General features: G+C 38.0%; 1 protein-coding gene across 9 annotated transcripts in view; it reads left to right on the top strand.

The window, feature by feature from the left end:
- The window catches only part of ATF7IP (activating transcription factor 7 interacting protein), a 72,356-nt gene that overhangs the window by 29,026 nt on the left and 29,417 nt on the right, over nt 1-13,913 (top strand). For 8 of the 9 annotated variants that reach the window (XR_014012028.1, XM_081209500.1, XM_081209499.1 and 5 more), the window contains exon 2: nt 7,346-8,436. Coding sequence is in view for 8 of the 9 variants with exons in the window: in XM_081209498.1 (XP_081065624.1) it covers nt 7,346-8,436 (1,091 nt within the window). In the remaining variant the exon portion in view is untranslated. Of the gene's footprint in view, nt 1-3,694; nt 4,227-7,345; nt 8,437-13,913 lie in introns of those variants that run through there. The other variant, XM_081209501.1, reaches the window with a different exon arrangement.

Raw genomic sequence — 13,913 nt, 5'->3', positions numbered from 1 at the left:
TTGGGAAACACTGGCCTAGAACTTCAGCATCCTTTACGCACGAGCAACCCCAATTCCCATTACAGTTACAAAAATTGCATACCTGATATTTGGGAAGTATTCCTTAATTCTAAAAAACAAAATACGACGGGAGAATAAATGTTCAGTACATTTGTGAAGACTGTGCATAAAAGGTTGCTGTGCATGCATGATATATATGCTGATCTGCCTATGCTATTTAGAGAGCATTAGGGGTTAATCTTTGGTGAAGAGTATGCCCCTCTATTTGTGTAACTTTGCATATAGAGGCAGGAAGGCTTGAGTTGTGCTCTGCTCCTGGTTTCATACTGTTACAGTGCTTCGTACTGATTCTATTTTTAGCCTTGTTGCCAGGCAGATCTGTGCTTCCTGCTGATTCTCAGCCTCTGGTATTCATGTGCTTTTACAAACTGATCTTCAGGAGCCAACCAGCGTGACTATGCAAATCTTCAGTCCAGTCGTCTGACATCAGACGAGTCAAGTTTACTTGCTCAGCTTGCTGATAAGATAACAACATGGCTTCAGGGGGCTCGTTATTAGAGTATATTATTTACACATGCAAAACATACTATACTTTTTAATGTAGGCAAGTAAGAAACCAGGGAGAAAAGCTAACTCAGTATTGTAACTAGGCTTTAATTTGTCACGCTGCCTGAACTTGTAGTCCTGCCTACTTCCCACATTTATGACTTTGGTGGGAGGTTGGCAGTGACCTCAGTGTCTGACTGTGCATGCGCAAACAGATGCATTTCATTTCCTTGAGGAAAGGAAATCTCCTAAGAAAAAAGAAGTATGCAAGTAAGATGTTTCTGAGAAATCAATTGGCTACACCTTGGGCAAGGTTTTCAAATTGCCTTTTTCGATCATGAACATTAAAGTCTCTACACACTAGAATATTTAAACTATTGTTACTGTATGGTACTTTATAAATGCTAGTTTCTTAATGTTGAATCTCCATATTTTTTGCACACCCTTTCTCTTCTGTTTTCCCATGAAATTTTATTAGTGACCTCAAAGGGCTACTAAAGATGACACCAGACTATTGTGAGTTTAAATATTCAGTACCAAAATATAAAGGTCACACTTGCATCAACTCTGCTTATAGTACATGAATGGAAGAAATCGGTAAAAGATGTATGAGTACATAGTAGTGGGTTTTCCCTTTTGGCACATTACCATCTTTTGCAAGACATTGGTAATGTTAAGTATTGCATAGCTTTAAGTATCACTTAAGTAAATATTAACTTGCTTCTTTAAAATGAGTATATGTCTTCATTAGGAACTGAAAACCTACCAGAGAGTTGTTTTCATATAAAACTTTAAAAGCCATGTATTACCATGCCTCTTTTAGCTCTAGGAGCTGATGTTTGCATGTTTGTGTGAAAATAATTAGTTTTGCACATGCTATTCTGTGGTATTTAACTTTAGAGGCAGTGTTCCATTTTCCGTTTCAGCCTGATAAAGCTGTTGCTTCTGATGAATAAGTATGAAGTACAGTGGTACCTTGGTTTTTGAATGTCTCTGAAATTAAATGTGCCACACGGCTTCTGTATTGAGTTTTCCAGAAGTAATGCTTCGGTTTGCGAACGTTTTGGAAGTTGAATGGTCTTCTGGAACGGATTACGTTCAAAAACCGAGGTACCACTGTAGTAGTGTGTTGTATAGAATGTAAACTAACTTGCATATGGGTAACTGCTAGGGAGACAACTGTTGTCTGAAAACACCTGTAGATTTGATAATTTCAGAACTTTGGTATTGAATTTTGAGGTATAATGAAGTGTAGATGGTTTGCTTGTCCTCTGGACTTCTTTTTCTTTTCTTTTTCTGTTGAATGAAATGTTCTCATGTCTCCTTCACTAAAGGGGAATGTGCAGGTTGCACATCTGAGTTATAGAAAACATACGTAAGTTCAACTCTGGGCTAGGCTACTTGTTTCTCACCATTTCTGAATCAACTGCAGTGAAAACCTCCAGTTCCAAATTTTCCTGTATATTCTTGTAAGCAACCATTTTTAAGCCTTATGCTTAAAATGTCAGTTAAATGTGGTGGTTAATCTTCAGACTCTTTTAACAAAAACATTTGAAAGGATTATGCATTTAAAGTTTTCTAATTATTCAGCAGTTATTGTCTGAAAATAAGAAATTATCTAAATGTTCAGTAGCAACATCTTTTTCTTGTTGCTGGGCAGATATGAGAGTGCATACTCCTGATTGGTAGTTGAGTATCTGCTTCCTCAAGCCAATCGGATAAGGTAAAATTATACGGGGAGAGAACTCGGTAACAATGAAGCAAGCTGCCGATTTATTTTCCCTGTGTGAAGATCACACAAACTAAGAGTGTGGCTACAGCTGGCTCCCTCTTGGGTATGTTTCAGAAATTACAAGGTCTCAAAGAACAAGGGGGAGGAGGAGTGCTATTACTATTATTACTATTATTATTATTTTTTCCTCATTAATGTTCTTTTGGAATGATGAATATTGTGTAAAGGAGAAAATAGTTTTCTGTGTACAATAGCTTAAACAGCCCAATCTTAATTAAATGCTTAGGAGGTAGAAATAAGATACATAAGCGCTAACTTGCAATTAGACATAATTCCTCTTTGTTGGCGATATGCATGCTTTTCTTTTTCAAAGAGATATACTTCATTTTTATTTAATGTAGTAGAGAACATTTGTGGCATGTAAATTTATATTTGTTCTTTTTTTGTAAATTTATACATAATTTTAAAAGCTCAAATCAAGCTTATTAAATATAAATATATATATATTGCATTTTTTTGATGAAAAACTAATGCATTTACAGAATGTGATGAAATTAAATATGAAAATGGAAATTAATCTAGAACACTGATTCTTCCATATGGCACTCAACACGCTCCCAGATCTTCTTTGTGTAGTATGCATAAAGTTGAATTTTAATAGGTAATTTGGAAATGTTCCAGCCAGATTCTAGAAAAGGAACATTTTGTTCTGTACTCTGTTTTTGCAAGGCTGGAATCTACGACCCTTTATCTAGAACTAGATACACTGGCCAATGACTGTCCTTAATTTTTTTGCAGACATTACTACATGCAAGTCAGTTTTGCTTGTCTAGACTATATGGAGTAATAAGTTGCAGGGTTACCAGTAATGCTACATGATTATATAATTTTATTCTTGTAGAGATTCTATTAGTGCTTTGGACAAACACTATGCTTTTGCGAATGCAATGGCTGTGCTGTTCTAGAGTACTTATATTATGTAGAGAACCACTGTATGCAGTCATTTTGTATTCTAGCTTATGTTGCTGCCTTTTGAGAATCCTTTTACAGTCTCCCCCCCTGTTGCCAGGCAAAACTCAAAATACTAGCAGCTGATTGGCTAACCTTTTCAGCTACTCAAGAGCTGCTCACATGAGTTTACGATTATGGGCTAATCCACAGCAGCTATGCTAATACTTTCTTTGTTGCCATGCAGCAGTGATCTCACTTAAGGGAAAAACATGGGGGAGGGGAGGGGAGGGGAAGGAAAACTACCTCATTGGTAGAGCAAGGATCCTTTTGGGTATCATTTAAAGATCCAGTGGTACACTCCTTTTACCATATAAGCACTTACAACTACAACATGGGGTTGTTTATTACTAAGGGGGGGAAAGCAATGACTTGAGGAATCTTTTGTGGTTGTGGTGATTTTATACAAAAGGATAGAATGTTTAGCATATTACTGTGACTTCTTATGGAAGGAGAATGTGTGGTGTTTAGATACAACAGTACTATTCACTACTATTTATGCATTTGTATACTTTTCTAAAGTGAGCATTAGGCGCTGTACTGTAAAACATCATTTTCTTGAAGGAAAGCTGTTGAATTCTTCTGTGATACTTCTTTATTTGGCACACAACCAATAAGGGCATATCCATAAGAGGTGTGTTTGGATGCATTGAATCAAACCAAACAGCGCTGGAACATAAACTTCATTAAAATACCAGTTGTCTCTGGGGCAGTTTGAGAATCCTCGCTTACACCAGAAGAGATCAAAACTCTCACAATGCAGTATATTTTTAGATGCTACTGCTTTGTGTACATGCAGAAATTAGCTTAACTTTCTTATGAACTTGGTCTTGTGAATCATAACACCATTTTTGAAGAGGCTTAAAGTATGGAAGTTGTTACTCACTGAATAAGATGAGTATGATCTCCCAGAATCAAATGAATATACACCTATTTTCAGGTAAGAAAACAATTTTACCATTCCTCTGCTCTTCCTAGAACCAGAAAACATATGAAAGAACTGCTGATTGGCTTGCACGAATATGGCCAAATTATCTCAAGTGCTCTGTGTGATCTAAATCCCCAGCAGCTTTGTGTGTCCTATTTCCTTCAGTAGTTCTATTAAGTGGTACAGTGTGCACCCTTGTGGATGTGGATTGAAATTGTACTGTAAAATCTGTCTTTACTGCATATGATATATAGGTAGCTTAGCAAACCATCTTTCATTTGTTGTCTTATTACTTAAACATTGCATAATGGACAGGGTTGCATGCCTTCAACAAAGATCTGGATCCTTTGGCAAGATAGAGAAATTTCCATGTAAATAAGTGAATGACAAAATAAAGATAAAATTACAATTATTTTGTTAAGTGTTTTAGCTTCTATGATTATCAGTTGCAGGTCACATAATATGGCTGTCATGATAAGGCTTAAATATTTTTGTGTGACAGTCAAAATATCTTAATGATAAATTCAAATTTAAATAGGTCTAAGGCAGCCAGCCAGAACTTCAATAATGTTCTTCAGGAAACCTTTTAACTGTTGAATTTGTTAACTCATCCTGCACAATGAAAATCAGCTTGTATACATCCATCCTGTTAGGAAAGTTATGTATGTATAACAGTTTTTGTTACATAAATAACAAGTTGGCAAGTTGTGGTGGGAGAATGCAATATCAGTTTACAATACTTGTTTCAGTGTTTGTTCGTTCGGGGCCATTTGGCAAATGTGAGTTTCTTTTTTAAAAAATTGTGGCAGAATTACAAGATGAGCAATTTGGTGCATGTTCAACTAAATGGTTTTAGGAGTTTTGCGCAGACAAAACCATTTTTTAAAAACATCCCCTCCCAAGGTCTGTTTTGCACATCACATTAGACCACAGTTTAAATAAATGTTAGAATAAAAAACCTATTAGTGTTCTGTGTGAACTCAGTTTGGTACCATAATGATGCTTTGTTAACAATGGTTTGTGTGTGGAAAATAAACCATGGTTTGTTGCTGTTTTACTGACTTTAATTATGGTCCAGTATTGCATGTGAGCTTTGGCACCTCCTTAACTGATTTAAGTGTGGTTTGTTTCATTGACATGTCCAAATCACCCACTAAGCAATGTAGAGACTAGGGAAGAGTTTCTGGAAAATGTAATTGCTTTCAGCAACTCTTACTTTACATTTCCCGAGGATGACATCACTGGCTGATATAATAATTTCCCTGTTCCATTCCTGCTTCGATTTGCTTCTGTGGCTTGAGAGGGAATTGAAAACTTAAATGGAACTTCTTTGAACTATAGCTTTGGAGATGTTTCGACTGATGGGTGATTGATTGGCTTTGGTTGGGAATTAATGTGGTGATGAAGTGCTGTCTTAAAAACAAATGACTTTATCCAAGAATAGCCATAATTCTTGATAGTGACACACAAAAATAAAATGTAGAAACCCAAGAATGGGTGTCAAATGTGGGGGGGGGGGGAGTTGAAAATGATGTTCTGTGCCATTACAGTCACTATAGCAAACTGGTGAAACTACTTAAGTGTGTATTAAGCTGCCTTTCAACCCTGTTGACAGAGAAATCTGGTAATTCCAGTGTAGGTGATCCTAACTAAACAGAATGAATTCATGGTAACAACTGGTGGTTGGTTGAGAGAAGAAAAATAAGAAGTGTGATTGCAGAGGAAAGGACTAGAGCATGGGCACTTCTTTCTTGGGGGAATAGGTGGGGAAAGCAACTATTTCATGACAGTTGCAGAAAATCAAGTTTCCCATACCCTTGTTCTCACAGACAATCCATGGAGGAGAAATGGTGATGTGGTGAGGCTGTATCAGATGTTAAGCGCCACAAAGGGTTTGGGGAAGTTGGGTGGAGAGAGAGCTAAAGGCAGGAAGTAGGTGGGATGGAAGGAGAGCAGAGTATGACAAGGCAAACCATAGTTTCTTTGACCATCTGTGGCTTGGCTGTAACATGGTATGAACCAAGCCTATGTGAACTCCAAAGTTCCTACATATGTCTGACTACTTCAGGAGTTATGTTCTGCAAAAGAGTAAATTAGAAAAAATATATCACGTTAATTAATTATATATTTTTCATACTGAGGCTCACAGAATAATTAACCATATTTGTGTACTGACCTTTGTGGGTTATTTTTTAAGTCAAGATGGTAAATAAAACACCAAGGAAAGGGCACATTTCAAATCATCATGTTTAATCTAGTTCCCATTTTTTGCATAAAACATACAGTGGTACCTCGGGTTAAGTACTTAATTCATTCCGGAGGTCTGTTCTTAACCTGAAGCACCACTTTAGCTAATGGGGCCTCCTGCTGCCGTCGCACCGCCAGAGCACGATTTCTGTTCTCATCCTGAAGCAAAGTTCTTAACCCGAGGTACTATTTCTGGGTTAGCAGAGTCTGTAACCTGAAGTGTATGTAACCCAAGGTACCACTGTATTTCCTGGGAAAAGATGCATTTTGCTGTGACAAATTATTCTGTTACAATTTTTTTTTTTAAAAAATGGTATTAAATTTATTATTTATTACCTTGGGAGCATACTTCAAAGCTTTTAGTCATGCAGCCTCGTGCATTTTGTATATGTGTGTATGAGTGTATTTGCTTTAGAAGAACAGTTGGGAAATTAAAGATTTCTGTTTGATTCTTTCTTATATGAAGGACAGCAGGATCACATACTTGGAGGTTTGAAGTGCTTAGAACTTTCCAGAATCAACAGCTGGTAGTTAATGGGCAAAATAGTGTTTGCTCATGATAAGGAAACCAAAGACCCATATTAAATATTCATAATTTACACAATTTATGATCTGCTGTGTCACAACATCCACAAAGGATGTTGATGTGAAGGGAACATGTGTAAAACGCTTGTTCCTTTTACAGTGAGAAGTGTAGTGTTTGTAATGGTTTGTTTTTATAAGTGCAGGAATATAGACTTTTTTGCAATAACAATAAATGTATACCAGTGCTCTTGATGTACCAACCACACCAAAGCCAGAAAAATGGAACAAGGTGATCTTGGTAAAGTGTGTGTGTGTGTTGCATTAACATTCATTTTTCTTAAAAATGTATACCTTTACAGAATCAAGATGGAAAACAGTGAAGAACGTCAAAGAAAGATTTTTAAGGCCCGCAAAACTATGAGAGCAAGTGACAGGCAGCAGCTTGAGAGTGTCTATAAGGTAAAGGAGGAACTTCTGAAAACCACAGATGTCAAGTTGTTAAATGGAAAACATGAAAACGGGGATTCAGATCTTAATTCCCCTTTACTCATTTCTGAATGTACTGAGGGCAAAGAAGTGAACGGCATAGAAGATTTATGCCTTGACTCCGAAGGACAAAAAATGGACTCTGAAGAACTCATGGATGCCAAAAGTCCAGATGTGAAAGAGAACCAGGTTAATGACCTGACTCCTAAACTTGAAACCCTGACCCCTGAGAACATTGTTTCTGAGCAAGAACATGAGGATGCTAGCACTGCTCCAGGCTCTGAACCTGAAAATCAGGTGCTTGACTGTAATACTGATAATGACTTGCAGGACGAAGTCAAAGTCAATGATGATTTGGACCACAAAGATAATTGTATAAAAGACGTTTTGGACCAGAAAGCCACACCAAGCGAGCCTGAAGAGGAAAGCAAAGTAAGCTGTGATATTAATGACAGCTCAGTAGAACCAGTAGAAAAAAATGAGTTAGCTCTTGCTCCTGATACACCTATGGAAGAAGAAAAGAGTACCAAGGAAACTCTTCTAAAAGAGAACATTGATGAGGAAGCAATATCTAGTAGTATTGATACAGATGTAAATCCAAAGGAGGAAGCTACTCAATCTGCAGAACCTCTAGAGACCAGCACTCAAAAAGCTGTAGAAGATGAACCAGCAGAAAACATTTTGGGAAATGCAGCCACAATGGAAACAGAGGAAATTATTCCAATTTTAGAAAAGCTGGCTCCAGCAGGTGAATTAAGTTGTTTCCCCAAATCTACTATGCTTCCAGTAGAAAATCCTAACTTTGATGCAGAAGATAAAGCAGAAAACCCATTAAATTCTTTAGCCAAACATGAAAGCAGCGAAAGTTTGCCCAAAGAAGCTTTCTTGGTACTTTCAGATGAAGAGGAACTCTGTTCTGTTAAAGAAGCTGAAGTGATAATGCCGAATGATTCAACCCCTTCAGGTGAGTGGTATTTTTTCTTCCTTTCTTTAAAAAATCAGTCTTTTCAAGACTGTTCTGAATTATCTTCCTGTGTTCTTGGAAATTTGCTTGCTTGTTTTTTTAAGGGAATGTGCTATTCAGCAGTGGACAAGTTAATGTTAAATTTAGTATGAATTTTATCTATTGCTTTTATGCTAGATTATTAAAGGGTGGTTTCAAGAGTTCTACAGAGCAAACTGCTGGTTTACCTGGAACAATTCCTGTCTGAAAGCTGTCCTAAACATGTATGACATATGCTACTGGTTACTACTTGTGGTTTCTAGTTACAACACATGGATAATAGAAGAAGCTTGATTTTGTTTCTGTTAACAAGTTCTTGGCTTTATGGAATATTTAAATGCAGTCGGACTGGGTTTTATTAGTTCTAGTTTCGCCTTCCCTACTCAATGTCTACTTAGCTATTTTGTTTCATTTGTGAATCACTTACTATAAATCTTCTCAAAGCATTTTAACAATAAAGCCATCAACATTAAAACATATATAAAACAATTTCATATGTAAGAGAAATCTCACTCCCCATTCTGCCAGCTGCAATAGAAGAAGAAGAAGAAGAGTTTGGATTTGATATCCCGCCTTTCACTCCCCTTCAGGAGTCTCAAAGCGGCTAACAATCTCCTTTCCCTTCCTCCCCCACAACAAACACTCTGTGAGGTGAGTGGGGCTGAGAGACTTCAAAGAAGTGTGACTGGCCCAAGGTCACCCAGCAGCTGCATGTGGAGGAGCGGAGACGCGAACCCGGTTACCCAGATTACGTGACTACCGCTCTTAACCACTACACCACACTGGCTCTCAGTGACTATTTCCAGTGACTATTTCCAGACCAAGGTTTGTTGTGGAATTTGGTGCTGTTGATTCACACAAGATTTTCACATTGTTCACATAATATCATCAAGAAAAGTCAACCTGTATTTTTTAACATTTAAAATTGGAATTTCCTCTTCCTGCAGAAATTCCATTAAGTAAAAACAAGCCGTTACCATATGAGCACAACCTAGTTATTTTGTTACCAGCAGTCTAAACAATAGGAACTTGCCTATTTCACTAATTACTATATGCTGAAAACATGTCTGAATTTCCACTACCCAGGGGAACTATATTCTTAAGATTGCAACATATTTGAGGTTTTAACTAGTAGGTGGCGGGCTAGATATGTTTTTGAAAATGCCTGCACACAAGTACAGAACTACACATGCAACCATAACAGGAAAAGGCAGCAGAGGACAGGGAAGTAGTGGTTGAGGAGAGAGGCCAGAGAACAGCGTAAATATTTTATCAAGGACTGTACATCGGTGAAAGTGAGAATAGTGGAATACCTATGAAAAAAGTCTGAAACATGAAGTGTGTGGGCAGTCACATTACAGTGGTGCTCACAGAAAAAACTAAATCCAAACAATCAGTTTCTAATACAAAGTCCCTGTCTAGAAGCATGCTATATATGCTATTTCCTTTCCCTTTTGAGGAAAAGGGATTCAGTGCAAAGTTGTATTTTATAGACTTTCACCACCATCTTGATAAATTTTGAAGCCATAATACAGGTGCTGTAGATCGTTCAAAAGTTGTGTAGCTATGGTCTATACAATCTGCTGATACTCATCATCTTCAAGGGTGCTCACAAGTCAGTTCTTGAGGTTTAATGGATTACAGTGGTCAGATACCAATTATTGAGGAAGAGGGTAGAATTGACTTACCTGAAGCTGATATGCAGGACTTCCGACAACAAACACCGCCTGAACACCAAGTAGCAAACTTCGATGTGCACTGCAGGCAGCAAAATTGCTTTAGCAGTTAGTATGAACTCACCTCCCTCAAATAAAGAGGACCACCCGTCTTCTCTGCCTAATCTGGATTTATATTATTTCATTTACCCTCACTCACCGTTACAGGGTTTAGACACTGGTTCACAGTGGAGGTAGCTGCCCTGGGATGAGCAGAAGATGAAAATGCAGTTGGGTATCATCAGCATACTGAGGAGTGTATGGACATAAATTTGACCACAGACTTCATGTAAATGTTGTGTTGGGGACAGTATCAAACACTTGAGGAATGCAGGACAGTATCTCATAATTCTATATCCTGAGACACTAATTGGTATGAAATTACTGTATAAAATCTCTAGACCTTTACAAGCCCAGAAGAACAAATGGTCAGTATTTTCAAATATAGTTGAGATATTTTGGATCACAGCTAGACTTTGCAATCAGTGAAACTAGAATGGTCTCTGTAGTTCAGTCTGCTTTGATATTATTTCCACAAAGAATGCCTCAGGCCACAGCCACTTCCCACTTAGTGCTCCAAAACGTAAATGAGATGGCCACAATCTTGATGTAAAGTTGACTTCTTCAGCAATAGTAGCCACTGCTTTTTAAAGATTAATATCACATGCCTCTCCCAAAAAATGGCACTGATATTTTCCTTAACTCTTGGAACTATGTCTTATGACTGGATGCAACTAGCCAATGGAAAGAATAAAAACAAACTAAAAGGAACAGCTGTGATGAGCAGGTGACCTGATGTCATGGCATCTAGTTTGAACAAAATCCTAACAGTTTTATACATAAAACAGCTGTCTGTTTTTGAGCTCCACTAGTGGAAAGGCACTCTGAGCAGCTAACAATTTAACATGTAACAAAATCACATGCAAAAAACCAAGTAGCCAAGGTAAGTACCGGTAAGTCTTAGACGAAATTCACAAGTTCTAAAACACCTCGTCCAGGAAAAGGTTCTCCATCTCATGCCAAAAAGTCAACAAACACTGCCTTGGAAGGGCATTCCAAAATTGGGGCCTTTTCAGTACATCACCCCAGTTTTGGTCATGATCCTTTTCACATTCAGCGGTGGAGGAACAGTTAAGAAGTGCCTTTGAGGAATATCTCAGCAGTGAACCAGTGACATATCTGGACATACTTTCTGGGTTAGTGTACTTCTACAACCTGTTTCACTATATTTAGAAAAAATCAGATGAATGATACTTTGGATGCAGTGGGTGCAGGTAAGAACATCTCTACTTCCATCATCAGTATGCCATAAGTCAAATGTATTCCATATATGTTTGGTTGGATTCAGCTGAGGGTTGCACCATTTATCTGCAAGCTGTCATGATGCTTTATTCTCTGCAATCCCCCAATAAACCAGAGGGTTGCCCAACTGCAGCTACAACAGAAGCACCTATTTGCATTTTCTTTTGAAATACTGGATTACAAATCCTTCATAATTCTGGACAAGGTGAGCTCTGTGAGCTTCTGAGGGCAGATCATTTTGACTATTTAGGAGTTGCAGTTCTGGTTAGTGTCCTGGTATTCTAACCCTGTATCAGAAAATAATCTGTCCATGATAAATGTATCATTGTTACAACTGAACATCCTATTTTTGGCTTGTACAAACAAATTAATCTATGTCAACAGTATATTAGGAAAGTTCTATGGCAACTATCAAATACTAAGCTAAATGCTTCAGTGTGTTGCTGTAGATTTAGATGTTTCTCAGAACTGCTTTGGAAAAGACTTTCACACAAGATGCACACTTCTTTGTATACATTTAGAGTTTGCCAGACATCAAAACAGGCAGTATGCTAACAGATTTTCCAGGCCCTCCTTAGCACCTAGTACAAAGTGCTTGAAGTCACAGTTGGTTAAACTTCATAGGGGATACATGGCTGAAAGGATAAAATCCCTATAGACTACACCTGTACACTTATTTTCTGCTGGAGCTGATTGGTCTAAAATTGCCCCACCTTGCACTATCTAGCCAGGTTTGTAGTGTCTCCATAAATAATTTAGATATATGTACTTGCTGGTACTAGAAATACTGTATCCAGCATCCACTGAAAAAAGATTTTGAATGGACATGGCCCATGACTGTGCTGCTGCTCCTCCTTACCTGAGCCCCATAATATACTGTCTTCCTCCATTGCCTAATTGGGTTGATGTAACTTCTCATTCACAGTCACTTGCCAGGACCTATTATGGACAGTCAATTCAAATTATACTCAATATTTCCCCCATCTCTCAAAAGTAGCCATTAGCATTCAAAAAACCTTGCAGTCAACACTGTAGGCATGGAAAAACTTGGCCCTCCAGCTGTTTTGGGACTACAGTTCCCATCATCCCTGACCACTGGTCCTGTTAGCTAGGGATGATGGGAGTTGTAGTCCCAAAACAGCTGGAGGGTCAAGTTTGACCATGCCTGCGGAAAACACTAAAACATCCACACTCTACATAACCAAGAATCACCATAAAAACCTACTAAGTGAATTTGATAATTCATGTAAGATCATCCATGAAAGCATGTTGGCTTCACTGTGTTTTTTTCACATTTCATTGTCATATGTATTTGTCAGGAGCTTGTCCTACACTCGGAGTAGGACCCTGGCAGAGAGACATGCCCGACTGGCATGTTCTCTCCCTCCTGGTCGATCGGGAGCTTCAGAAACTTTCTTCTGCCCGAACATCACAGCGACTGATGCCAACAGACGTTGGCACACCTAGGGATCCGCAGAGTGTTCGCAGTTTGCATAACAGAACTCCGCAACTCAGCATTTTGGCTAATCTATTTTATTTACATATAAACACACACGGAGCACTGCAACATGGCTCCCCCTCTTTCTAGCATCAGACAGCAAAGAGGAAAAGAGCAAAGGACAATAGTCCCACTTCACGGAACACAGTAACACAAACATCCTGTCTCTGTCACTTCCCACACTGTGGAGTCAAAACATACACCGTCATGTGATGGACAACAATCCCATGACTGCAATCACGGAGCAGGAATTCTAACAGTATTGGTGGATATGGTACTTGGCTACCTTATCAAAAAAGTTCTTACATAAAACTTTTTTTTACAAAAGGACTAATTTATATTTTCCAAAAAGTATGCAAGCATATTTAAGGACTGCTGTGACCTGTATAGGTTCTGCCTTGTTAAGAGACTTCCATTCCTTCAAGAGGTGCTTAGCTGGCATTGAGGAATCCTGAAATTGATCTAGAACCAGGGTTGTTGACTGCCTCTTTTTTATTTTAATAAATAAAACTTTTAAAAATAATCGTTTAGTAACTATAAAATAAATATACTGATTTAATAAACAATAATAAATGAATGGCAGAACATGAGGTTGAAATGGTAGAGTTGGAGAGAACAGATGGTAAAATTGAAATGTATTACATCTCTGGTCTCCCTTGAAATCTTCATAGCCTTATCTCTCATTAAAGTAAACACATTCCTTTTCCATGAAGGATCAAGTGGCAGTTACTTTTGCTTTCTAGGCAACACTTTGGTCAAAAGAAGGGGGGGGGAATAGCATTCAGAACTCCCTTGTTCTTTTAAAAAATTAGAGCAGGCTTTTGTTCTGCCTTCAGGCCTTTAATGAGCAACCTCCCTTCCCTTCTTGAAGCCAGAAAGCAGTTCACATATTGAATGTAAATTTCAACTGGCAGATGGTGAAA

This window comes from Podarcis bocagei (assembly GCF_964188305.1).
Source record: "Podarcis bocagei genome assembly, chromosome: 10".
In the NCBI taxonomy this organism is placed as follows: Eukaryota; Metazoa; Chordata; class Lepidosauria; order Squamata; family Lacertidae; genus Podarcis; species Podarcis bocagei.
The sequence above is the reverse complement of the archived record's forward strand: the minus strand, read 5'-3'. Positions and strand labels throughout refer to the sequence as shown.